Consider the following 25,834-nt stretch of genomic DNA (forward strand, 5'->3'; position numbering starts at 1 on the left):
GTACAGTAGTTTTGTCTTTTTTTTTTTTTTTTTTTTTTTTTTGTATTTTCTTGTAAACAAAGCAATCTCTTCCCTATTTAACACCCTTTTAAAGACTGATCAAATAAAAGTAAACAGTGCTTAATCTACTGACCCTGTTTGGTTTTAAGGTGACTCTGTGAATGTACAGGAGTGCTAAAAAATCAAATCTAGATCACTGTGGTTCCTTTTAAAGGGTATCCTCTTTGCTTGCATGCATGTCTCCAAATTCAATACGAAAACAAGTCTTTTGGCCACCTTAAAATTTCCATGTGTGTGAATGTGTTAACATTTTGACAACAAAAACTGGAAAAGTGTATTCCTATACACCAGAGTTCTGTACATTAATAAGCATTTATACAAATATAATCCACCAAATATTGGCTTCTACGTACAATTCTGAAATATGGTGATTCATCTGGATTATCTAACCTTCAACAATGCTAGTACTAAAATGGACATTTCAGGTTACTCTTAACACACACACTGTGCATTTGTTTTACAAGGTGGATAGAGATTTATCTGCATAAGTAGTATACTTATGTATGAATTAAGCAGTAAAGTGAAGTTTGAACAGCATAGTTTGTGGTGTAGTAACATCAGCAACCGCAAGTTCCTGGCCATCCACAAGCCCCAGTTCTGAAACAGAAATAAAAGTTCAACTACAGCAACCCATGATTAAAAGAAAAAATAAGCATATCAATCACTAATGATGTTATATGTCATATGTATGAACATCAATTATGTTTCATTATTAAAATCAATTACCAGACTGCTTTTTCATAAAGGTTTTCTTCACCAGAAGACATTCATATTTCAACAATTCAATGCTCATGCCCAAACAAACTAAGAAAGCTATATTGCATGATAAAATTTTTGCTACTGCAAAATTTTGAAAAGGTCATTCTGGCCTCTGAAGTTTGCTTTCCTGCCACAGAAATGAATGATATAAGAGATATTTGTCCTCCTCTTAAGTTTCTCTTTCAGAATAATTCTATTTTCAAACCTAGTTTGCAGAGGAATGGTGATCAGTGACATCACATAAATAATTATTTTTCCCCACATACCTCAATAGCTAAATATGTACTGCATTTTTTTCATTTATACACAATTTTACTCTTCTATAGGGGCAAAATAAAGCTAAATATGACATAAAGAGGCAAAAACTGAAAAAACAGATCTTTCTGTTTAGCGGAGGACATTGAAAACCTGCATGTGACAAGTGGATTATACCTTTCAGTGTCTTGGAAAGATTCGGCCTTGTTCGTTCTTCAATTGAAGCTACAGTCTAGAGCAAAAAGAAAACAGAGCATTCCATTTCAAATCAAGTCAGGAAACTTTTTTTTTTTTTTTTAATAAGAGTATTAAACAAAATTAAGCAAGTTCAGAGTACCTGTAGGTAAAGTGTTTTATTCCCCCCATACATAGTTGCTGTGATTGCTGGAGATTTCATTTGCCTATATTTAAAACACATTAAAAAAAAAGATATAAATGAATTTAGAAACATCTTTTTTGAGACACTAAACTAATAAAAACATCAAGTAATTCAGATTAGTTCACACTTACAGTGAAGCATTATTTGTCAAGTAATCCAAGATCTCCTGCAATTTAGCTGATGGGGAAATTTCTATGTTTTGGGGAAGCTGGCTGCAGGCTGGACAGTTCTCCTACAAAAAAGCAGCACAGTAGTGAAGGTTATGTAAAGTATGCTTTTTAAACTGCTAATAAAGTTCTTGCAAGTATTTGCCTTTAAAAAAAATCTGCAGAACGGTTAAAACTGCTGCAAAAATTTTATGGACAATTGCAGTTCCCAGTGAAGTTGTTCATTCTTTGACTAACTGGCTGCCAGTATCAGCTCTGTATTTATGAACTACAGATTTCACTTGCACTCAGAGAAGAGTACTGCAAAATTGGAAACCACTGTCATCACAACCTCTTTCTGCTTCTGCATTTTATTCTGTAAAATGCATTTCCTTATGTTACAGGTAAATCTTTTTGATTCCCTTTCCCCAAAATTGAGTATCCTTTCCCTCCATATCTAGCCCAAGAAAAGGAACAATGTTTAAATATCAGTGTTCTAGAAGCAGTCAGTCAGCACTAGCTGTCTCAAAAACCTCCCCACATCAAGAGCTACTTTCTAAATACAAGAAACGGGTTCCACACACAAAACATTACATACGCCCTTAAGCATTCTATATAATTTGGGGGGAGAGGGCGGGGCAAAACTGATGGTCAGAAGAATAGATTTTAGCACAGTCTCAAGGGCATCAAAAGCTTTCCTTAAATAAGATATCTTGATCTGGAGGTTTATCTTGTCCAGTTATGATGAGTCCTGGATAGGCCCTCACCGTCATCACTGTTAGACCTCATCCACACAAGTTCAAAGGAGTAGCTTGACAACTTTCTGCTTTTAAAATTTAAGAAGTATTTAAACATAGTGCCAGAAAGGTTGGATTCTGGGTTTCAGAAATACGCAGAAACTGCAGTAAGTACATTCAACATCAAGAAAACCAACCCTGCAAAACTTAAGTGGTACCAACCTTTCGTTCAGCTTCAAATGTGTATGTGTATAATCCATCCACATCATTGAACACCAAGTAGTTGTTAAGAGGAATGTATGCACTGTAAGGACAAACACATTAGTGCCAATACAACTCATTGTGTTGGAAATCATGTGTTTTATTGATAAGAAATGAAATACCTTGTGGCTATTTTAAAAACTTCTGTGGCGCAGACAGCTGGAAGGAGGAAAACAAAACAACAAAAAAACACAATTATGTTGCTTTTCTGTCTCAGAACATATAGATATTAGTGCATAAGTTTATATCAAAGAAGTAAAAGCATTTTAAATACAGCAGTTTGGAAAGAGAAAAATAAACAAATACCTAAGGTAGCTGGTATTACTATGAATTAATACAAAAGACTCATCACAAATCCAAGACCATGTTAATCATATATATTGCATTTCCACTTAGTATTTTTTCAGTCACAAATGCAGTTGCACACTGCCTCAGTCACACATGAGTTTAAAATTCATGCAGTCACAACCGCATGCAATTTCTCCATGGAAGACAGAAATGAGACAGTAAGAATAAATTAGACTCACTTAAAATGTACTATTTGCCCCTGCAAGGTCTTCAATTCCAACTATTGCCTCATGAAAATCTAAAATCTATATACCGGAGGTGACATGAGTTAGAAAGCATATTGTGGTTCTTTCAGCATACCTGCAATTACTGCATTCGTAGAAGCTACCGCTGGAATAATTCGTTTAACAACGCCTGTAGAAAAAAAAACATTTAACTTTATCTTTTCCAGGACCTACGCTACGAGATGACTTTCAGCCAGAATAATTACAGAAGGCTGCACTCTAAGCTACTTTAAACACTCTCCTAGAACTTTGCTAATTACAAAGTAAAATGCCATGCTTCCAAGAACTTTGGAAGACATAAAGCAAGTTGAGGTATCATGCAAGGTATCACGCAAAGAGAACCAGCAAATCCAATACAAAAACAAGTTTTCTGTATTTCACCTAAGTTACTTTAAAACTTAATTCTATTCCCAGCTAACTGGAGAAATGTATAAAGAGGCTTGCTTTTGGTATTCCTTGTCCAAAAAGAGGCTTGCTAAACTGAATTGGCACCTTCATCCTGTTGTTTTTACTGAACCCTTCCAGGCAAACAGGACAGTACCTATGTGGATGAAACGCAAGTTCCTATGTCTAAAGTTAGTGACATCAGCAACAAGGAGGATTCACTCCTTTCTCAGGCCTGCCAAAAAGACAGTGACTTCCTAGGAAGTCTTAAGTTCCTTTGGCTTCTCAGTATTACTGCATTCCTTCAGACCCAATAAAGCTATGCACACCAGTATAAAAACTTTAACATCTTCAGCTTCCTTCTGCTGAACACTTTATTATGAAGCCATCTATAAATACTGAAAACTGTGCACTTTTGTATGAACTCTTTGAGAGAGCAAAAGCAGTCACAGTAAAAGCAAACTGTGGAGCTGCTCCAGGTTAAAACTAACAAGAACAACATTCAGTTTTGTCCTACACAAGCTCCCCAACCTGATTCATTAAGAATGCCTAAACATCTGACACATTGTGAAACACCTCGTGGGGGCAGAGGAAAAAAAGCTACTTGTTTTTCTTTTAAGTTGTCTAGCGAAAAGGCACTACTTCTTTCTCAGCAGAGCTGCCAGTTTAGTCATAGTAAGTACAAAGAATGTCAATTCAGTCTGCAAATTGCTACAAACAGTGAAATGCTCATCCACTTACCTTGGGTGAGTCTATATGTAACACCTTTAATATTAAATTGCGATGCTCTTTCTAAAGACTTCTGGTAAATCCACTGTATATGTTCAGGGTCATCCCCATCCAAAGGCACATCTTCTATGGGAAAGTTAATTTACAAGTAAGTAACAGTTGCAGTAGTTCCTCAGAAGCACAATGCCTTTTTTTTTAATTTTGGGCTATAAATAATTCTTTTGTTTTAAATATGGTAAAAATGAATATCCCATTTAACTATTAAAACTTGACCCTTTTGCACTTAAAGAAAAAAACATCAATATATGATTTCTACATAAATCTTAAATTCTAAAACACTATAATCTTAAATCTATAAATCTATATTTATCTATATCTATCTATAAAACTATATAGACATCTATAGACATCTATCTATCTATAAATCTTAAATTCTAAAACATATTCTAAATAAATATATACGTTATCCTAACTCTGTAGCTTTATAGAGGGGTTATGGTTTACATTTTGGCTCAGGAAATACTGTGTAGTGAGAGAAAGATAAATATACAAATATGTGACTCTAAGGCCAGCCTGAGGAGACAGAAGCAACTACCAACCCAGAGGCTTCAATTCAGTATATGACAATGAGCCACAAAAGTTTAATCAAAGGTAAGAGGATTGTTTGATTAAACAGGAGTGTACGCCTAAGTTGAAACAAATTGACATGATAAATGTTAATTAACCACTAAAGCAATAGACTAATTACCTCCAAAAGGTTGTTCCTTTGGCCACTGCAATATCCTGACATACTCAATACAATGCTCTGGTAGTCTGGGCATAGATGCAATAGTACACATGGGAAAATTGACCTGGTGGGGGAAGAAAAGAAACACAAAACAAGCAAAAAAAAAAAAAAAAAAAAAGCATTTAGTACAGTTCTAGGAAGAGAAAGAAGCAAATCAGAGTGGAATATAAAAACAAAAGGAAATATCAAAAGTTTTAATTACCTGAGGTGGATAGAGTTCAAGTGTGCATTCAACACATGCCGTCATACCAGGAATAATCACACGAGCATTTCCTTTAAAACCTTCTGTCCCTCCATCTATTAAAGGTATGATGGAACTTGGATCCAGGACACCATCTTCATAATGTAAAAATGACATCTAACAAAAAAAGATATTTTTGTTTGCTTGTTTTATTTTTTTGGTGCAAGTTATAGGAATCAAAAATAAATCATCTTAGAAATTTTATTCTTAATGGTACCCCAAAGATCTCACGCTTAAGATACAGGGTATTTTAAGGATACATAACATATATATAACACTTCTTATTTGTCAGTGCAAGAAAACTTCAGCTACCATCTCCTCCCTCTCTCCTCCCTCCCAATTAAAAGCTGTTATTTCCTCATAATATACTGGAGTAATTGCTTGGTTTCTTTGGAGGTTTTTTTTTTTTGTAATGTTGGTAAACAGTCAAGATTACTACTTTTTAAAACAAATCCACAATGTTGAAATTACAATATATAGCATGCTATTCCCTTGTAGCAGCAGGATTCCAGAAGGCAATACTGACAATTTGCAGCAAGGCAGTTCTGCCTGGCTGCAAGGAAAAAGCACTTTTTAAAATGGGAGCACCCAGACAGGTTGTGGAACCTCCATTCTTAGTAATTTTAGAAACTGACCTCACAGGGACATGAACATGTGCTCTGAAATTAGCCCTGCAGGACACTGAACAAACATAAAAATAGCATGCAATTTATTCTCTTTTTCAAAAGGCAGGGAAAAAATATAGAAAGTTGTGAATTTCAACATCTCTCATTTCATTTTGATTTTACATTTTGCACAAAACTGTTTAATTTTTGTTAACTATATTCAAGAAATAACCAGGCTTTAAAAAGATTGAAGACTTTACCAGCATGCCATTTATCCATCTTCTTGCAATTATAGAGTCCAGCCCACAAACAATAATATGAAATTCTAGGAAAAAAAATGTTATTTAAAGTCTATATTAATGCATATTTCTTAAGACAACCAACATATTCTGTCCATAGATTTTTTCACAGGAACTCACTGTAGTTCAACCATCTCCCCTTGGTTATCTATAAGACAGTTGCATTTAAGCCTTCTCTATTTGTTTACTATATTTCCAGTATACTGTAGAAGACTAAAAATCTAACTAGCAGAAAAAAAACACCAAGCAACAACTGCAACACTCTAGAAGTACAAGCGGGTGCTTTGCAAACAGACACCACTTACGTCGGTAGAAGCTTTCATCCATGTCTTGAATCTTTTTAAAGTATCTGAATGCACACATAACTAAGGAATACATTTAAAACAGCTGAGTTCACTATTTGCTGACCTGAAGGCAAAAGATTGTATAATTTACCACTGTAATTTTAATATTTTTTTTCTAAAATAACGTTGTCAGAAGACTCAAAATTTCCATAGCTGAAGCTGCATGATCTAATGCAACAAGCAAACGGACATGCCGAAGAAACCTCGGCAGAAAACCACTTTGGGAGCTCAGAACGTGTTCTCACAAAGCTCTTTATCAGCAGTGCTTTATGCTTTTAATCTAATGTATCTTATCACTATGTACTCAAGACACTCTGGTGAATAAACCAGACAATTAGGATACTTTACTCAAATAAAGCGGACTCAGTGGAAACACAAGTAATGATTTCTTAAAGCTTAGGTTTCTTTCCAGATGTACATTTCCTGTAACTCCATTCTGAGAAACAGTTCTCAATCATCAACTGAATCAAACTGTTTTTTTTACTGTATAAAAGAAAAAAAATAAAACTGCAACAAAACATTTTAGGTAGTCCTACTATCTACAGACTTTTCTGGGCTTTAGGAGGCCTTCCAAGGCTACTACTACTCTATAAAAGGATACGCTACAACAGCACAGTTAGGAATGCGGCTATTAAGGAATTCTGCTGCAACTTCTGCTTTAGGTCGTCCAACATCCTTGGGTCTGGAGAAAAAAAAAGGCAATTTCAAAACCATAATCTTAGTAACATTCGCTGTCTGGAGAATCTATGTCTTACAAATACTGAATTAAGTAACTAGTAGTCTCAGCAGGGCAATTTACTGATATGAATGATACTAAGATATTCTCTCAAAACATCAGATATGACAAGCCCAGAGTTACGCAACTGAAAGGAAAGGGTATCAGAGAAACTAAAAACTCAATCTGTGTGTATTACGACATTCTCTCTTTGTTATTAACTCTATTTGAACAGTAAGAAATGTATGTAAATTTTCTCAAGGATCAAACCATGAAACCACAGATCTCAAAACAGAAACAACTAACATGTAACATTCAGTTAAATGTGATTACTATTCTGATATGAAAGTTTAGAAATCTTTATGACATTTTGTTCAACGACATAACAACTGTATGCATACATTTTGTTTAGTTTTGTGTAAAAATGAAGTCACATCACAAATATGATCCACTTACCGAAACAGAAATTGTCGATTAAGATTAGAAACATCTATAGTATCCATATCAATGACATGGATCTGTCTAAAACCGGACAATGCCTGTGGAAAGAGATGCTGTCTCACTTAACAGCAAATAAAATGTTCACAGTACTTCTAAATTCATTGTAAATGCTGAAGAGCATTTTCTTTGGGAGAAGACCACAAAAAGAAAAATTTGCTCTTTACTCCATCTGCAAGTAGACATGCTTTTATTAGTTTCTTAAATTGTTGGGAGCACTAATGCTGATATTTGGATAGGTGGAATTAGTAACATTTCAACAGTTAAAGAAAGCACCCTACTGAATGCAATATTGCTTTAGCCTACAATATCATAGCACAGGGAGGGCAACATTGGGCTTATTTCAAATACAGACTGTTTTCTCTTAAAACTAGAGTAAATCGAAAGTTTTATCAGAAAAAAAAAAAGCAAGACCTGAAGAAATACCATGGGCATTCCTGTTTCCAGAGGGCAGGAACAGGCAAACCAGTTTAATTTTCCCAAAGTTTTGTATTTGCTGAGCATCCACAGCTTTCAGAGTTGAGATAAATGGCAGTGGCATTTCCACCCTTAAATCACAGTTCAAAATGTGACAGTATTCCTTACTGTATTCATTGCTGAGACAGAATGTAAACAAAGAAAGTCACCTCACTGTCTAAGAACACGCAGAATCTCCGGTAGAAGTTCTACCTGATGTCTGTCCACAGACAGTTCATCATTAGACCGGGCAAACAACAACATTAAAGCAAAATTATGGGTCTGAACTGATGAAGTCACAACATCTTTCACGTACAAAGGAATAAACTCAATTTTGGTTAGACAGAATTGAATACTGTAATAAAAAACAGATGGAAATGTTTTGTGGCATCCCGCAGTGCTTTTTATCTGCACTCAAAGGGAGTATTCAGTCTTTGGAGATAATTTCAATTTAATGGATCTTGAGGAATCAGAAAACCTGAAATCCACTGCTCAGGAAAGCAAAACAGACTTTGATGACTATTAATCCTTTTTGTTTTTTTTTTTTTGTTGTTGTTGTTTTGTTTTTTTTTTGTAGTGGTAATCGCTATCTTTCTCACTTGAAATTATGACTTTTCATATGAAAGCATCATTGTCTTCCAAACAGCACTTATCCCCGTAGTTATGTGCAGAATTTATTCTTAAATTTACTCCTTTCCTTAGAATTTCACAGCTAAAGAAAATTCCCTAACCGGACTATATTTGAGGTTGCAAGTGAATTTTTGTCTATACTTCACAGTCTCATGCTGTTCTTCATGATGAGCTTTGAGATGGCTAAAAGATAATACACAACATAGCCAACTATCATCTTGCAAGCTTATTAGCATAGTGCATTCTCCAATATATACGCAGTTTGTCTGTATAGTCACATATTTTATAAATTTTGATTACACACTAGAAACAAAACAGTGATATAGAGTCAAAGTAGTCAAACCAGTGAAGTAGAAAGGATGTTTTTCTCAGAAAAAATATAAGAAATATAAGAAACAAAAGATGAAAACCAAGTAATTACCAGATTTTTCAGGAGTTCGCATCCTAATCCTCCTGCTCCAATAACCAGTACTTTACATGTGTTTAACAAAAACTCTAGAGCCTGCAGAAAACAACAAAACAGGAAAATTAATACTCTGAATAGTAAAAGTATGATTTGTCCTTTGCTTCATAAAACTTACAGGAACATATTTACAAGGCTTAACTGTCTAATAATCTTCGCATTAAATAAATAAAATTGCTTGTACTTGCAAGAGTAATTAGATGCTGGCCTTCAATCAGTTGCTTAGTTATGCAGTTCCCATAACCCAACTTAAGAAAAGGAAGATCTTTGTTGATATTTTATTTATATAAATTTTTACCATGAAAACACCAAGGTCTCCCTTTATCATTATAATTCGGTTTAAAAAGAGTCTGTTTCTCTCTCCAAAAATTTAGTTGATGTATAATACAAATAAAAGTGTAAACAGACAAAAAAAACCATTGCCAATCAGAAAAAACTTAAAATTCTTAATCAGATAACTTCCTTCTGCAAACAGTTCTACTTGATCTCAACCTCGAATTCGTAAATATCAGAACAGGGCATTAAAAAGTTAACAGAAAGTTAAGAGTAAAGTATCTTCAACTGTAAACTCTGCAACAACAACAACAACAACAAAAGAGCAAAGCAGAAGAAATGATTATAAACACTAAATTTTGCTTTATGCTACTAAACACCCTTGCAAATTCTGTAGGCATTCATATTAGGCATACTATAGACTTAATTCCTTCTCTACATATAAGAAATACCTTATTGCGTCCAGTTTCTCCAAAATTGAGAGAAATGTTGCTATTTTTAACATGGACACACAAGACAGCATAACACGTGTGCAGTGCAGATATATGATGAGAGAGAGCTTGTAGATGACAGCACACAATTAAGAGATACAAGCTTATACACCGAGTACAATATGTTCTTCCAGAATATAAATGTTCAATTGACTAAAACATATGCTTTTCATGCAGTTTTAGTAATCATACATTGCTGATGGTCAATTAATGAAACTGTTTACATTAGCTTGCAACACACGCTATAATTTTTTTTATTTAAAATAAGTGTTTCTCACTTGAGTGCCTGGCTCGAAATCAGGATGTGTGAATGGTCCAGATCGCTCGAGGAACTTCTTTACATGGTTCCAGCGACCTTCCCAGTCTCCAGTGTCCCCACACCCACCATCAACAGCCATTCTGCACAGAACATAGTAAATTCAGCTGCAAAATCGTAGAGAAAAAGCCACACCTCTAAAACTTACTTTTATCTTCATATATAATGTTAAAAATACTTTGACTATTCCTGCAAAAGCATCTGCATATTCTTTATGCATGTTTATGTGCATGAACATATGCATGAGTGGGATTTCTTTGTGCAGCTAGAAAGCAGTAGTATAAACACACGGAGAAAACAAAAACTGGCACTTCAATAGGTTCCTCTGATTTAGTTGTGACTGGCAAAAGTTGACCTGAAGTGGAAAAAAAGGGTCTATTTCCTTTACTTTAATTTCCCTCATATTTAAAAAGGGCACAGAAAAGAGGTTGTTCCTTTAGAGGCTGCTGGTTTGTTTCCTTCAGCGTCAAGGCTTGTATTCCTTTTCTGACAGACTTTAGAGAGTTCACAGTTCTTATTTACGTAACTGCAATTCTGAAGCACTGAACAAACAATATGTCCCAATGCTGAATATTCTCAATCTCCAAAGCACATCTAAAGGAGGGTTAACAAAAAGAAAAAAAAAAACTTGAATGCGCTTTACCCTCAGTAAAGAGCATTTACCCTTAGTACCATTTAGTTTAGAAACTCAAGTTTACAGTCATCTCCCGAGTCTGTCAGTGCTCGTAATCTGAATTACATTTGTAATTATCTTCTTCTATATTGTAAATACATGCTTTTTCATCAGATATTCCACTTCCTTTTTTTCCTCCTTTGCAGGTCACTTTTAATAGTTTGTAACTATATACTGTCAAGAAACTTACTGAAATAGTTCAAAACTAGCTAACTCACTCATAAATTTTTCTAACGTCAAGATCATCAATAGCAATTCCTCTTTAAGACTTCCCTTTTCAAACAGGAGTTGCACTCAGTAGAAATGATAAAGTTTTCTGTTAATAAAAAACCTAAGCTCATTATAAAAGACCTTTGGAATCCTGAGTATGAAAGACTGATAAGATCACTGATAAGAAGTTTTATATACTTCCTCCTATGAGAAATAATAAGAATGCTTTATGTCAATAATTCTTGTTGAGTTCAAATTTATTGTTACTTCCCCTTGTTTCATCTCAAAATAGAAAGCAAATCTAGTTAAAACTACAAGATGGTTCTCAGGGAACTCAGACAATGAGCAGCAAAGTGTATCCTTATTGACTGTGATGTACAGGCAGTAATTTTGTAAAAGATGGTCAAAAACAGGCAATAACTTCACTGAAGATATAAACTGCATCAAAATCTGCCTGTATTTTGATTGCAGACTGAATGCATTCCTGGCTAGCTGTTGACTTTAGATAAGTTAACAGTTCAACAAAATCTAAAAAGTTTCTTTGAATTCATACAGGCTCTCTTGACCTCGGGCTTCAACTTTTGTATCTCTTCCAGTTTTTACAATTTCTATCAAAAATAATTATTTTACAAAGGTGTATAACCTCCCTCCTCCGAACCTTGAAGTTGGATGCTATATACAGTTTCAGTATGTGTAAGCATCAAAAAATGGCTTATGCAAACAAAATGGATCAAAATACTTAAAAGTAATTGCTTCTATGGATTGTATTAGCCTTTGTAAATTGTTCTGGAAACAAGCTCAGAAGCTATTTTTGGTGATGCTCTGAACCATCTTTTTCTGCTTTTATACAGACTATAAACAGCCATTGATCAGCAGCACCCTTTCTCCGTTCAGATCAGTATTTTTCTTTTCATATGTAAGTCAGTAAGATTTAGTTTACTTTTGTAATTATTCCATAGATTAGATTTTATAAGGTTGGATAATTTGGAGATCTGAAAAAACATCAATACTTCAACCTGAGACTTCATGTTTCGCTTTAGAGATGACTTTTAAAGTGTTTCATTTGGAATATTGACACAGTTTTACCTGGCACTTGTATTATATGGCTTTAACAGAAACCTTACTTATTTTCTTATTTTGATTTTAAAATGAAAACTTTCTGAACGCTGGCTTAGCAGAGCCCTTACACAGGTTCAGACCCTCGAAGCTTTTCCTGGCCCTTCACATCTCCAAAGCTCCATGCTTTTGAGGGACTCGGCATGCACCCCTCACCCCAACATGCCCAAGGGGGTTTTGTGACCCTCAGCCCAATCCTGCTTGGTGATTTGGGGGAAGAGGGCCACAGGTAGGGTAGGGAAGCGTTACGGGAGCACAACAGGTTAAAGAATTTAGCGTGTTATCAGTGCTATTATTTTTCTAAGGGTGTTAGGACAGACGCGCAGAATCTAGGGGCACAACAAGCGCAAGCAGTGGCCCCGCAGCCCGGATTTTGGAACCTCCAGCTCCTGCCAGCCAAGCTGCAAGCCCCGAGCTCCCTCCCCGCTCCGCTCGGGCCGAGACCCTCGTCCCTCTCCCCGGCAGCTCCCTCGTCCCCGGGCCTCGTCCCTCGGTTCGCAGCGGGGGCCGGTCCAGGCCCGGCGCCGCCTCCCTCCATCCCGCCCCGCACGTCGCTGCGGGGGCTGCGGCCTCGCCGTGACCTACGGGCCGCCCCGCGCGCCCGCAGCTAACCCATCCGCCAGCAGCTCCTCTAGCCTCCTTCTTTTCTTCTCCCTAAAAGAGAGAGAATAAAAGAAGGGTCAGTCCCGCGCCACAGACGCCGGGGAGGAGGGAGAGGGGCCCCAGGGCCCGCCCGGGGAGTGGGGCGAGGGCCGCGGCCGAGCGCGCACATACAGGGCACTTACGGTTCCTCACCATCCGCCATAGCTCCCTCTGCTTCCCACAATGCACCTCTGTGGGCGGTGGTTGGCTGGGGCGGCACCATAGAGGTGGCGGGAGGGGGGGCGCAGAGCGGCGCTCGCGGGGGTAATCTCCATGGCAACTGGAGGGATAATCTCCATGGCAACCCAAGGGCTGCAGCTGCTGCTTCCCCCCGTTCCCCCACCCCGGGGCCGCCATCACGTTCAAGGCCGGGTCCCTCGAGGGCCAGAGCCGCAACGGCCACTGCAGGGACCCCTGGGTGCGGGGATCCCGTGAACACACACACACCGGGGCCCCTCTGCGCTTCCCTGTGAGCCCACAGAGCCATTGATGTTGCCCAAGCCTCTCGCGAGGGCAAGGGACAAGCCCTGTGTGCAATGGGCTCCAAGCGCCTCTCACTGTCCCACAGCCGGGAGGCCGCTACCCAGAGGCCGAGTGTTCAAGTGCTTTCCGATAAGGAAGTGTCGCAGGTTCTTAATGATTGCGGGTTCAGGGCGCTCAGGCTCCCCAAACCCCATCTTGAGCGCTGAGGCAGAGGCAGCCACTGTGTGACTTGCCACCACCAGCCTCCATTTTGTGCCAGGACTCTGCATACTGCCACACAACCGGGCACAGGCACCTGGTGCCAGCATCAGTGCCCAGACCAGCCACAAAACAGGGGCCGAAATTAGCGCAGCAACTGGAAATAGCAGGGCACAGCCTTCAACAACCCCTCCCCTGCATCCAGCACAGCATTTCCTCTCCATCCGCCGCTTTAATCCCGCAGATTAGGGGACTAGGACGGACGCGCCCGCCCGCGCCGCTGCGCCCGCCGCCGCCGCCGCCAACCAGCGAGCCGCTCCGGGGCGGCGCCGCGGCCGCGCTCTTAGTGCGTGCGCGGCGCCGCCGCAGCCGCAGCCGCAGCCGCGGCGGGGAAGGTGGCGGCGGTGGCGGCCATGGAGGTGCAGGTGGCGCCGCTGCGGGCCTGGGACGACTTCTTCCCCGGCTCGGACCGCTTCGCGCGGCCCGACTTCAAGGACATCTCCAAATGGAACAACAGGGTGGTCAGCAACCTCCTCTACTACCAGACCAACTACCTGATGGTGGCCGCCACCGTCGTCTCCATCGTGGGGTCAGTGGAGCCGCGGGCGCTGAGGGGAAGCGGGGACTTCGCGGGGTCTCGAAGGGACCTCGTGGGGTTTAAGGGCGATGGGGTGTCCAAGGGGACCTCGCGGGGGGTCTAAGGAGGATGGCGGGTTCGGGGGAGGGGGCTTTTCCCCATCCTCCTCACGGGGAGTGTGCTGAGAGCAACACCCTGCTTGTGCTTTTATTTATTTATTTATTCTTTCCCTCTTCCCCCCCTCCCCCTTCCTGTTTCTGGATTACTGAGCATATCTACCAGGCTTTAGGGTATTTTTTTTTGTTTATTTTTGTTTGTTTGTTTTTCGGGGTGGGGGGAGGGAGATGCTAACAGATCCGACAACAATCTTCCCTTAAGGCTGCTCGGGAGGGCTGCAGATACGGAGGGTTTTGCTTTGCTTGGCTATTGTTACTGTTTATTTCCATCGATTCTTTTCATCAATTCCGAAGGGAAGGCGTAGGCGGTGGCGGGATGTCGCTGCCTTCTGAGAAGCTAAAGAGCATCATCCTCCGCAGGGGCCTGACGCTCCCTGCTTAAACCTGCCGCTGGGCACGCGGAGACAGACTGCGCTCCGAATCAAAACAGGGGCGTTTTGATCTTATAGCTTTTTAGTTACCTAAAGCAGACAGTCAGCTTCTTTTACTCCTGTCCTAACTTATGCTGGAGAGCCTTAAGTATAAAATATATTAGGAAACCTACTCATGCTGGTATTTTTCTTTCACCAGGCCCAGTTTTCCTGAAGAGAATTGGGAAATAGCTTTTTAACCTCCTTTTGAATTACTTCAGCTACATGAATTGACTTTTATTTATTTATTTACTTATTTATTCTGACCCAGCATCTTAAGCAAGAGATGCAGCAGAGGTTGTGATGATTAAGTTTTTAATATGGGTGTAGGAATACATTTCCTTTGCTCTCCACAATGGGCAAACGCTTAAATTGGAGGATTGCCCAGGCACTGGGCTGAAGTGGCTTTGGCAGCAGAGTGTCTTGTCTGTTGCAAAGGCTTAAAATGCTTCTTCTAAATCAGATTTTTTGTTGTTTTTATTAAGCAAGTTGTATCTAGTTGGGGTTTTTGAAGTGATTAACCCAGGCTCTCAGTTAAGATACCTTAGGTTGCAGAGAGTTTTGGACTATGTTTTGTGAAAGGCCCCCTAAATACTGCATTTTCTTCCTGTTTTTGGTGGAGTATTGTGTACTCAACTTGTTAGACTGGCAAAAAGTGACTTCTCTTGGCATTCCTGTGCTGCTGTGGTTAAATTCCTGTGTTCATCAGCCCTCGTTTAGCAGCGTGGTGTTGTGCCAGGTCTAAATGACTAGGCAAATCAAAGTGGAAAGGAAAGCAAGGAAAAAGAGAGATGGGGAGGAGGAGGGAGGAGAGTTTTGATATCCCTGGCTGGAAAACTGAAATGGCAACAACTCTTAATTTCCTAAATCCCTTTCCCCTTCTGTGCTCTCACTTCTCCTGTTCAGATCAAGTGTGATGCCTCTGCCACCTACTTCAGATTCAATATTTCTATCTCGCTTGGAGCGAGGGAGGGAAAGGAAGGAGGAAGGGACTCATAGATCACAATATGAGAGCAACTAGTTCTTCCTTTTGAGTGGTGACCCACCGAGCTAAAAATTCTGGACAAGGACAGATGGATTGGGATTTTAATGTTTTGTTTTATTTTATTTTTATTGTACCTCTTGTAGACCTTGATCTATGGCAAATTTGGTTCTTCTAACCTTGAGGGAAAAGGGAAAGGGTGAGGAACCCTGAAGGCATCAGTGTAACTCTTCATTTGAGGAAAAACTATCCACGTCTAGTAAACAGTTTCCACTTGGCAACTTTGTAGCTTTGTGAGAAAGGCAAAGAAAGTTCTCCCGGTAAATTTATATTGATGACTAAGTGGCAATCTTGTTTCATTCTGTCCTGCACAGGAATCCCCTAGTGATACGTGATGAATCATGGCTTTTTAGGAACTCCAGAGCACCATGCAGGCCTGGGGGCAGGACTGTGCAAACAGCCAATGCAGGGGTCATTCTGTGATCAAAACTAAACTCAGCTCACAACCAACTCTACCTGCTCCTACACCATCTAATCAGAAAGCCAGGTGTGCAATGCAGAGACAACAACACTTAAGCTATAGTTTCCATTTACCCCCTCTTGTACACACAAAAAAGCAGACTCTCCAGCCTGTCACCATTTCTTTACAGGGTATGGAGTAACCTTACCATGCACGTAGTGGCATCTACTGGGTGGTTCCCTTGTCCCCTCCTCCAGCCACTTTCTCTGATAGCTACTGTTATATGTAAATGATGTTCAGTGCTTGGCCATCACGTATCTTGTTTTCAGCCTACGGAAGGAAGCAGGGAATAATAATACTGTGAACAAGGAACTAAAACTATCTAATGAGTGCTAATCTACTTAAAAAGGCTAGTGACAGCAGCCTGGTCTCCTTGCTTCCTAAAAAAAAAAAAAAAAAAAAAAAAAATGTTAAGAATGAGTAAGGACTTGTGTGCTCAATTTTGCTGTGGCTCTTTTGCAACTGAAGGAAAAAAAAAATCCTGAATAAAACTGTGTCCCTTCTACCAGATGTAGCGACACTGGGCATTGCAGCCCCTTCTTGAGGGCAGAGCCTTGTCATTGTAAGTGATTTACTGTTTTCTCTGGTTTTAATATTATTATTATTTATTAAAAGCAGTGCCTCCTGCACTGTTCTCCCTACCTAAAACAACCAGTGTATTTAACAGGTGTCATTTGTCTTTGCTCTCACCCACTCTTAAGCAACTTCTCTGTCTTGATGTTCAGACTACTTGAATTCATGTTTTTATGCTGTTATTGCCAGGTGGTTGCCAGAGATTAGTTTTAATCTGATAGTATGCAAAAAGTGTGATGGATTCCAGAGTGCCTCATACGAGAGACTCCTCATCCTCATGTGACTTAGCACCGCTCAGCAGCCCCAACTCCCCCCTGCCCTGAACATCTGCTGCCCTCCCTGCCAGCAGCCAGCAAGGGGCTGTCTCCCCACACCTCCACTTTAGCTGACTGACTTGCTGTGGAGAGTCCCCTTGCCACATCAGAGACTCCAGGACAGCAAAACGCTTAGTTTTCCTAATGCCTAATGAAAGACTACGAAGGAGTTAGCAATGCACAGTGCTCCAAAACATATGTTGCATACTATAGAACTGGCAATTTGGCAGAAAGGCATCTGGCTCCTGTTCTCAAAGCAACACAAATGAAAGGCAGTAAGTAAAGAAGCATTGCTAACTATTTAGATGCTGACGTCTATCACCTGGCTATGACCAGACTTGTTACAATGTGCATTCATATTATTTACAGCTATATCGCCTCACTGGAGTGAGGACAAAACTTTGATACACAACTTGTTCTGTACTGCAATGTCACTAAGTTAATTAATGAACTTAAACTTAAATAATCACACTGAGCCGATCTTCCAAAGTGGAAATATTTAAGGATGTGTATAACTTGTTCTTGCTTTGTACATAGACTGTCCCTTTTCTCAGCTCATGTTGCCAGAAACTTTTTGTCTTGCCCCATTTTCCTATGCTATAGTCATATCTTCTTAAAATAAAACAACAATCTCTTCTGCTATGTATGCACACTTATATGCAGATCTACAAAATAATCTACCACAAACAGTGTGGTAAGTCACTAAAAATCTAGGTTTGGGAATTTTCCTCTAAGCTGTTCTGTGAAACATGTAGGGTAGAGTCTGGCAATGTGAATCTGTGTGTGAGGCACTAACTCGTCTCAAAATATTTTTGCTGGTCAGAGGTATCTGCTTAGCTGCCAGTGCTTCCTCCCACACAGCTACGCTCCGAGCTGCAGGGATCTCTGCTCTTCTTGGATACTGCCCCAACAAATACTGGGAGCCACACTGCACAGGACAGTGTCTGTGACCCTGCTGGCCTTCATCAGCCTGAAGCCAGGCAAATTGCTTTCCTGTTGTTATATATTTTTTTTTCTCTCTTTTCTTTGTATGGAAGCAGATGCTGAGGCAAGTGCAGTCTCTGAAGGGCGGCAGCAGCAAACTGCAAGTGGCTGCTGTAGCCCTGAGAAAAAGCTGTAGGTGATGGTCCCCCCTAATCAGTGTGTCCTAGCTGTAGTGCAGGCTGCAGCATCCTATTTTGGTTGTTTCTGCTTACCCCAGAGAGCAATGCAGCATCCAGAAAGGCTGTGCCATCTGTTCTGGGCTCTTGTCACCTCTACATGGAGTTTAGTCCTGCTGTTTTGGCTTCTTTTAGGGTAGCAAGAACCAGTTGTCCGTCTTCCAACTTCCCTTTGGGCTTTTTTCCCTTCATGTCATCTGAGCAGCATGAACTCAAGTTACCACAACACTGCCATGCTTCTAGGTCTGTGTGTTACTTATTTAAATACTTGAGAGGTCCAATAAATCCTTCCTAAAGAAAATTACATTTAGAGAGTAGCTTGTAACATAATTAATGGCTGGTCACTTACTTTGTCTCTGCAGCTTTGAAAGACTTCCATCCTTCTTGTTTGAGCATGAACGTAACTTATGCTTTTTATCTGGATATAAATATCAGTATTAATAGTTCATTTATAAGGTGATTTCTAGGACTTCTTGTGCAGCACTGCTTTCCCCAGACACTGATATTCTGAAGTAATTTGCTTCTGTTTTTTCTTTCTAGTGCTTAGCTATTGTGCTGCTGCCAGCTGATCTGGCTAAATGGATAATGAAGGTTTTGCCTTCCTTTCAAATGCCATTGGCAGAGAAGAAGTTCTTATAGAGTAATATTTGTTTAAATCTTTGGTGGCACTGTGAATTACACTGCATCTGTGGGCAATTCAAGAAGCAAAGGAGAGCCTGGCATATGAAACACTATCCAGTTACTGTATTCAGGAGCCCTTGAGTCTGTGGACACATGGCTAATAATCCAAATACCAATTCCCAGTGGCAACTGCTATCCCCATCTGTTCTCATGTGGTTCTGAATAACCTCATTTCATACTTACGTTCACTGTTTCTTTGTATGCGTTGGAATGCAGCCCACTTCAGAAAACATGTAATTCAATTAACTTTACCCGGGAAAGTGGAATCCTTTGAATTTGTGTGTGTGTGGGAGGAGTGTGTTGTAGTTTCCCCTATGGGTCCCTTACAGCCAGCCAGCAGTGCAGAACCTGTGACCATAGAGCAGATCAGTCTCCAGCCCTTTGATTTCAAACCCAGGAATGTTGCACTTCTCCATCAGATTCTGAATTCTGCAGTAGAGAATGGGTGGAGAAGACAGAACTTGGAGAGGAAAACATGGCAGAGGGGAACTTTGCCCTACCCTTCATTCCATCCAGGATGATCTTGTCGGATCTGGGGCATGAGAAACGGAGCTGCTGCAAGTTGTCTGAGTTTGGCTACTTCTATTCAAAACTAGCTGGGAAGTGGAGATGACTCCTGTCTCAATCTTGTACATGTGGTAGTATTTAGATACACCGGACACCAGTGTAGTCCAGTCATGGGTCACCTCTTCCTGCTGCAGGGGAGTGTGGATGAAACCAGCTTCTTTCCAGAGCAAAGCTGTTCACTTTTTCCAGCCTGGAAACTTAAGATTGACAGTTCAGAGCTAAATATAACCTGGCTGGCGGCAGGGAGTGACTCAGATGCGACGAGCAGGGCTGCCCTATCACCATTTCCCCAAGGCCGTCCTGGCGCTCCAGCATGAGTAGCAGAAGCAGGTGGGGATCCAGCTTGAATTTTAATCTATTTCCATCCTGTTGTCCTGTCTTCTGTTGGCACAACCAACTTAACGAATCAAGAGGCCGTCTCTATTTTAAAATAATTCTCTCCCTTCTCTGGGAGAGCACTTTCTGGCAGGGCTGGTGTCTGCTTACCAGCCCAAGTACAGATTTCATCTGCTTCTGCAGGATGTCAAGCAGAGACCACAAACCATAGCATCCTTTTCAGCAGTGTTGCAGAGCAATGACTCATTTTTATCTGCTAGCTTTGGAAAAGACCAGTTCTAAAGCCTAAAAGAGTAAATCTTGATGACATTTGGCTTTGTCTGAGCAGCATCATACCGCTGTGATAGTTGCAGCATCTCAGAGCATAACTGCAACAATATGGTTAGATCAGCACACATACAAGTGCATAAATCCATTCTCATGAAATCACAAGGCTTATTAATATATAACTGAAATAGCAGAGCCTGGGTTTTGTGCAAAGTATGTGAACGAGCTAAGAGAAGTCACAGCTGAAAACTAAGGACAAAACAACCTCTGAAATACTTGGGAAAGTGCTTTGAGCATGTGAAGTTCTTACCCTGGTCCAAAAAAAGGGACACATGCTGCTGATAGTCCAAAGCTATTCCCACCCAGTGGCTGGGTTTACTTGGTAACTCTCACAGCAACCACAGAACACAAACCTCAGCAGTGGCCCTCTTGCCAAGCCTGGCTCTTCTCGTGCTTCCTGTGAGATATTTACCCTGTTCCCCCTAATCCTTGAGCAGGGTATAAAGAGGTATAGACACTGAAGAGGAAGCACTCGGAACAGCAAAGTGGAAGTTAAAGAAATAAGAGGTGAAAGTCCATGTTCTAACCCTTGTTCTCAATCATTATCTCCTGGAATTATAATTGTTGGGAAAACCTTCCCTACCCTCTGCTGTTGGGATTTGCCAACTCTGGGTCAGAAGTCAAGCGAGTGCATTGAACAGAAGCAAGCGTTCTGGTGGCAAAGGTGCTACAGGAACTCATCCCAAGCTATGCTCACAGAGAAAACAAATAACCAAGCTACTCAAACATACCTTTTTTTTTGTTTGTTTCCTCTTTCTCTCTCCAGATTCCTGAGCCCCCTGAACATGCTTATTGGTGGCACTGTGGTGGTGCTGGTGTTCATGGGCTTCGTGTGGATGTCGCACAACAAGGACATACTCCGCAAGCTGAAGAAGCAGTACCCAACCACCTTTGTAGTCGCCATTATGCTGTCCAGCTACTTCCTGATCTCCTATCTGGGAGATGTCATGGTGTTCATGTTTGGGATCACTCTTCCTCTGCTCCGTAAGTGCTTTTAGCTTCTCTGCAGGGGCTGGGGAGCAGGAGACTTGAGCCTTCCCAAGCCTGAAAAGTCTAAATTTGCTCTTGGTTTTACTGTCTCCTTACCTAAATTTCCCCCACCACCACCAAAAAATGGGGGAGAGGAGAAGGGAAAGGGAAAACACAGAACAGCACAAACTATTTTAAATGATAGAACGGTTTCAGAGATAAGTAAAGAATATTAAACGGGTACTTACAGTTATTTAAGTCATCTTTTGGACTTCAGCTTCTTCAAATTACGTTGTAGCCTTTGAAATTGTCTTAAGGTGGATGCTGTAAGAATTACATACTCATTGAGCATTAACAATTAAATGGTGCTTTTCTATTATGCAGTGATGTTTGTCCATGCTTCCCTGAGGCTCCGGAACATAAAGAACAAACTGGAGAACAAAATGGAAGGAATTGGTTTGAAGAAGACCCCTATGGGCATCATACTGGATGCTCTAGAACAACAGGAGGAAAGCATCAACAAACTGGCTGACTACATATCTAAAGTGAAGGAATAAACAACTGTAACATGGCATTTTTTCCTGTTGCAGGAGTGTAGTTGCTATTTACTATTGTTCACGCTTGCTTTCAGTTGGTGTACAAAGCAGGGAATGCACATGTGGCACAGATTAATACTTGCAGGATACAGGTATTCAGGGCTCCTCTAAGAATAAGGAGAGTAACTTTTCTATTGTATAGCAAAATGTTTTGGTGTTTACACAAATACATACTAACTTAAACCTATTTGCTTGTCTCTTCTTGCTGGGGGGGAAGGGGCAAGAGATGGAATCCCTGTGGAACGCAGTCTTTCCAAATGTCTTTGTAGTAGACTTGTCTGTTAATAAGAGGAATGTCCCTTTTGTTCCCATGCTCTGCAATGACAGTTCAGCCAGTTTATTATGCCATGCAGCACCTTTAAGCTGGCAAACCCCAAGGGGAGCTGGAATGTATCAAGTGTAGGCATCTCTTGCATCCCTAAAACCCCTAACTGAAGCAGTCTGGAGCGGGATCACAGTGTTAGCTCTAGTGGCAGATGGTGAAACTGCAACTCCTCTCTTGCAATGGTTATAGGCTCTTGATCTCTCACCTCACATTCCTCCTTTAGCAGACTGAAACAGTCTACATAGATTTAAGCATGAACAGAAATGGTAACACACATCTATCATTTCCAGTAAAAGGCACCTTTTTCTCTGAAATCTTGATCCTGTTGATATCTGTAGAAAATGTTTTTGTTCACAGGAGAGCCAGAACTTCTTCTCAGACACCTAAACTACAGCTGAACACAGGAAGAAAGAGCATTTGCAGATAAACTAGACTAGCTATGACTCTACCCTATTGATGTTTTTTAACCACTGCTACTTTAGGACTTAGCTTGTTCTGCTTTAGTCTCTAAGGCTGTTTTGTAGATGAAGGTGTATGTGTGTGTGGTGACTTTGTGCATGGGTCTCTTTTTCATGTTAACCAGAATGCAAAGATGCAAGCTAAAAAATACATCTTGCCCTCTCTTTCTGGCACTCTTCAAAGGAAGAAACTGGATTTCAGGTTTACAAGTAAAAGCAATAAATCTCAAGATAAAATTTTGGAAAACCATTCCCAATTTATTAAGATATCTCTGCTTGCAACAATTCTTGAAAGTGGTTTAGGGGATTTTTTTAAAAAATATATATATTTTAACTGCCAGCTTTGATGGAATTGCCTTGATAATAGGTACCAAAAATAAGTGGGGAAATCTCCAGATGACACTCCATTTCAAATATCCTTGCATTTCTTTTTTCTAATAATAGTAGTTTAATAAATGATAAAGCAAATCTCCTTAAATTTGAGGCTTTTATGCAACTTACCCATGTTGTTTTCATAATGAATTGTGTAGAAATTTGAAAATGTCATTCCATTTAAATGTTATAATGTGATCAGTATTTATTGAAAGTGTCTGTGTATATTCCAGCTAAAGATTCAATTCTTCACTTGTAGCGCATGGTCTTTGTTTTATGAAAACTGTTACCACACCTAGAGAAGGTAAGGTAGTAGCCTATTACTCGATCATACTGTTGAATTTTAAAAACTGCACAGTTATGAAGAAAAATAAACTGTAATGGTGATTACTGAGTGCATTTGTTTCAGGTCATGAGAACAGACCATACCCTGATGTTTGCATGTTCAGTTCCTACTGCTGGTACAGGTGTCTATGGTGTTGATAGAGGTACAGTCATGCTGCAGCTGCTGGCACAAGGTTATGGTTGTGGTGAACCCCTGGTCGAGTGCTCCGAGTTCTGCATGCCATAATTTTGGTGAATGAGAGGCCTCTGTGCTGCAGGAAAGTTACTGCAGAACGTCTGCATCCTCACAAAGGCTTCTCCTCAGCAGCAGAGTATTCGAGCACTGTCTCAGTCTTACATAACAAGGATTTTATTTTAACTAAGGTATTGTTAAGTGCCTTAGAGGTATTTCTCCCTACTTCAGGATTACTGAGAGCCATGGTTTGAATGCAGCTATGACAGTAGCTTTGTGTTGCAGTCAAGCTGCCCGTGTGGTCTCTAGGCCAGGCTCTTTTTGTCCTCTGATTAAGTTCCTGCTCAACAAGACTCTGTATCGAACTAGAGCTTAGCACGGCCTGCTCTAAACACCCTCCAGATACTGGTCAGGGCTGAAGGCTCCGAACAGGCACCGCTTGGGGTGGAGCCGTGATTTGTTCTGAGCTGCCTGATTTAGAAATTCTCAAGCATTGCTTGATTTTCACTTCCACTTCCTTGTCCCACCTGCTACTTCTCCGCTATGCACAGAAGCCAGGAGGGAGAGAGTGCTCTGGCAGTGCCCTGCAGAACTGCCTTTTTGCATTCCGTTCAGACAGAAGCAGCCTAAACCCCAGGTTACTTCCTCTTCTCAAAGGGAGCAGACTGTCCTGTCTTTACAGAAGAGGCCTGTGAGAAGCAGAGGTGAAGTAAAAACACGACTTCCTTTTCACTCTCCCCCTTATACAACACTGTCATGTCTTAAAAATTGCTTGTCGAGTTTTAAACAACTCATCAACCAGGTTGCTGCATGGAAGTGCAGCAGAGAAGGAGCTTTTAGAAGTTTGGAGGCAGATGTTCTAGTGAGGGATTTGAAAGAAAACAGCTTAACAGACACAGAAAGGCCAAGGATAAAAGCTTGAGCTAAAGATAGCAGAGAGGTCTGATAAAACAAGAATGAAAGCAATATAGTGATACCAAGAATGCTGGGGCGGGAAGAGGAGTGCACAATGCACCCTTGGTCCTAAACACGACTGAGCTTTAGCTGCTAGAGGAAGGCAGCTGAGAGGGGTGGAAGGAACAACAAGGAATCACCCACCTGAAGGCAACACACTGAAGAGCTGAGCATGTTAAGAGCACGTGTCAGCTACAAGGTGGCAGGGGATACGCTAAAGGAAAGGCTTTGCTGTGAGAAGGAAGAACACAGAAAATGACATGGTTAGGAGACTACGCAACACAGCTTTAAATTACTAAAAAAAAATAGATCTTCTGCACATGTATTCCTCAGGGATGTCACTTTTCTATAGCTGCTTTAGAAGGGAGGCTTGCAACAAGAATATTAAGGCAATTAAAAATGAAAAAACCCCACAATACTAAGCAAAACCAAAGCTACATGGAAGGACTGCAGCTGGTTAAGCCACCATCTCCAGCCCTTCTCCCACCATGGCTGGGGGCAAGACGTGCTCTTGGCATCCCCCCTGGGAGGAATACTCAGTTCCTCAAGCTCATGACAGGAAAGGGCAGGAGGCCAGTTAGGAAGCCGTGCAGAGAGTGAGGTGCAATAGCACTGAGGTGCCTGCAGTGCAGAGTGGGGAAGAGGATTAAGGGTTACATCAGACAGAGATGCATCAGGAGAAATGAAAATTACAGCTCTCAACAGATCATCTTTCGTACACTGACTGAGTACAATACCAGCTAGAATATGTTCTGCAGTATACATAGCTTGAAACCATCAGGCCTTTGCATTCCACATCCCATGCCTTGAAGTGTTCTCCTTGGCTCTACAGACAGCAGTTCTGCTGTGTAGACCTATCAGCCATAGAAGTGCTGCACACATCTTACATAGAGAACTTTTATTTCATTTCTGTTTCCTCAGCCTTAAAAATAAAGCTGTTTACACAGAAACCAAATGCGTTTCTCATGGACAGGAGAGTAAAGCAAGGAGCATGTTGTGAAAAGCAGGATAAGATAAAGCACAACATGTTCCTGGAAAGAAAATGTGAACATAGGAGGACAACATGGAAGAGTTGTTTACTGACAAACCACACAGATTTAAGGTTATCGATGCCTCTGAGAAAATAACTCCCACAGCAAACTGGAGCCTCCGGTCCATGGGGCAGACGGACGGCACCGTGATTGTGCAGTAGCTGGTGGAAACCCTTAACATCGACTTCTGTTCCAGCCTTTTTCATCACGCTTACAAAAGTGCCTTTTGCAAGCTTTGTTCCCAAAGAGTCACATACACCACCTGGC

At 40.7% G+C, this 25,834-nt stretch overlaps 2 protein-coding genes across 5 annotated transcripts; one reads left to right on the top strand and one right to left on the bottom strand.

Moving 5' to 3' along the window:
* Window positions 1–156: 156 nt before the first annotated feature.
* On the bottom strand, window positions 157–13,251 carry UBA3 (ubiquitin like modifier activating enzyme 3). Of its 4 annotated transcripts, none has more exons than XM_010212780.2 (18): window positions 13,185–13,251; window positions 13,012–13,053; window positions 10,363–10,483; window positions 9,279–9,359; window positions 7,730–7,812; window positions 7,160–7,240; window positions 6,520–6,563; window positions 6,176–6,240; window positions 5,272–5,427; window positions 5,031–5,133; window positions 4,295–4,408; window positions 3,246–3,299; window positions 2,720–2,756; window positions 2,559–2,640; window positions 1,585–1,685; window positions 1,412–1,475; window positions 1,252–1,306; window positions 157–657 (listed from the first exon to the last, which is right to left on the bottom strand). In XM_010212780.2, exons 1-18 carry the CDS (start codon window positions 13,202–13,204, stop codon window positions 569–571), a joined length of 1,392 nt encoding a protein of 463 aa, XP_010211082.1. In that variant the 5' UTR covers window positions 13,205–13,251; the 3' UTR covers window positions 157–568. The 4 variants fall into 4 exon arrangements, with proteins under 4 accessions (XP_010211082.1, XP_010211081.1, XP_010211080.1 ...); XM_010212779.2 differs by having other exon boundaries at window positions 13,174–13,199; XM_010212778.2 differs by lacking the exon at window positions 13,012–13,053 and having other exon boundaries at window positions 13,185–13,235.
* Window positions 13,252–14,102: 851 nt separating this feature from the next.
* ARL6IP5 (ARF like GTPase 6 interacting protein 5) lies at window positions 14,103–23,459 on the top strand. The gene is made up of 3 exons (XM_010212784.2): window positions 14,103–14,311; window positions 21,112–21,329; window positions 21,699–23,459. The coding sequence occupies exons 1-3, from the start codon at window positions 14,136–14,138 to the stop codon at window positions 21,869–21,871; spliced, it is 567 nt and encodes a 188-aa protein (XP_010211086.2). The 5' UTR covers window positions 14,103–14,135; the 3' UTR covers window positions 21,872–23,459.
* Window positions 23,460–25,834: the final 2,375 nt, after the last annotated feature.

This window comes from Tinamus guttatus, unplaced genomic scaffold (assembly GCF_059628265.1).
Source record: "Tinamus guttatus ecotype Peru unplaced genomic scaffold, ASM5962826v1 Tinamus_guttatus_pri_ptg000307l, whole genome shotgun sequence".
NCBI classification, from domain to species: domain Eukaryota; kingdom Metazoa; phylum Chordata; class Aves; order Tinamiformes; family Tinamidae; genus Tinamus; species Tinamus guttatus.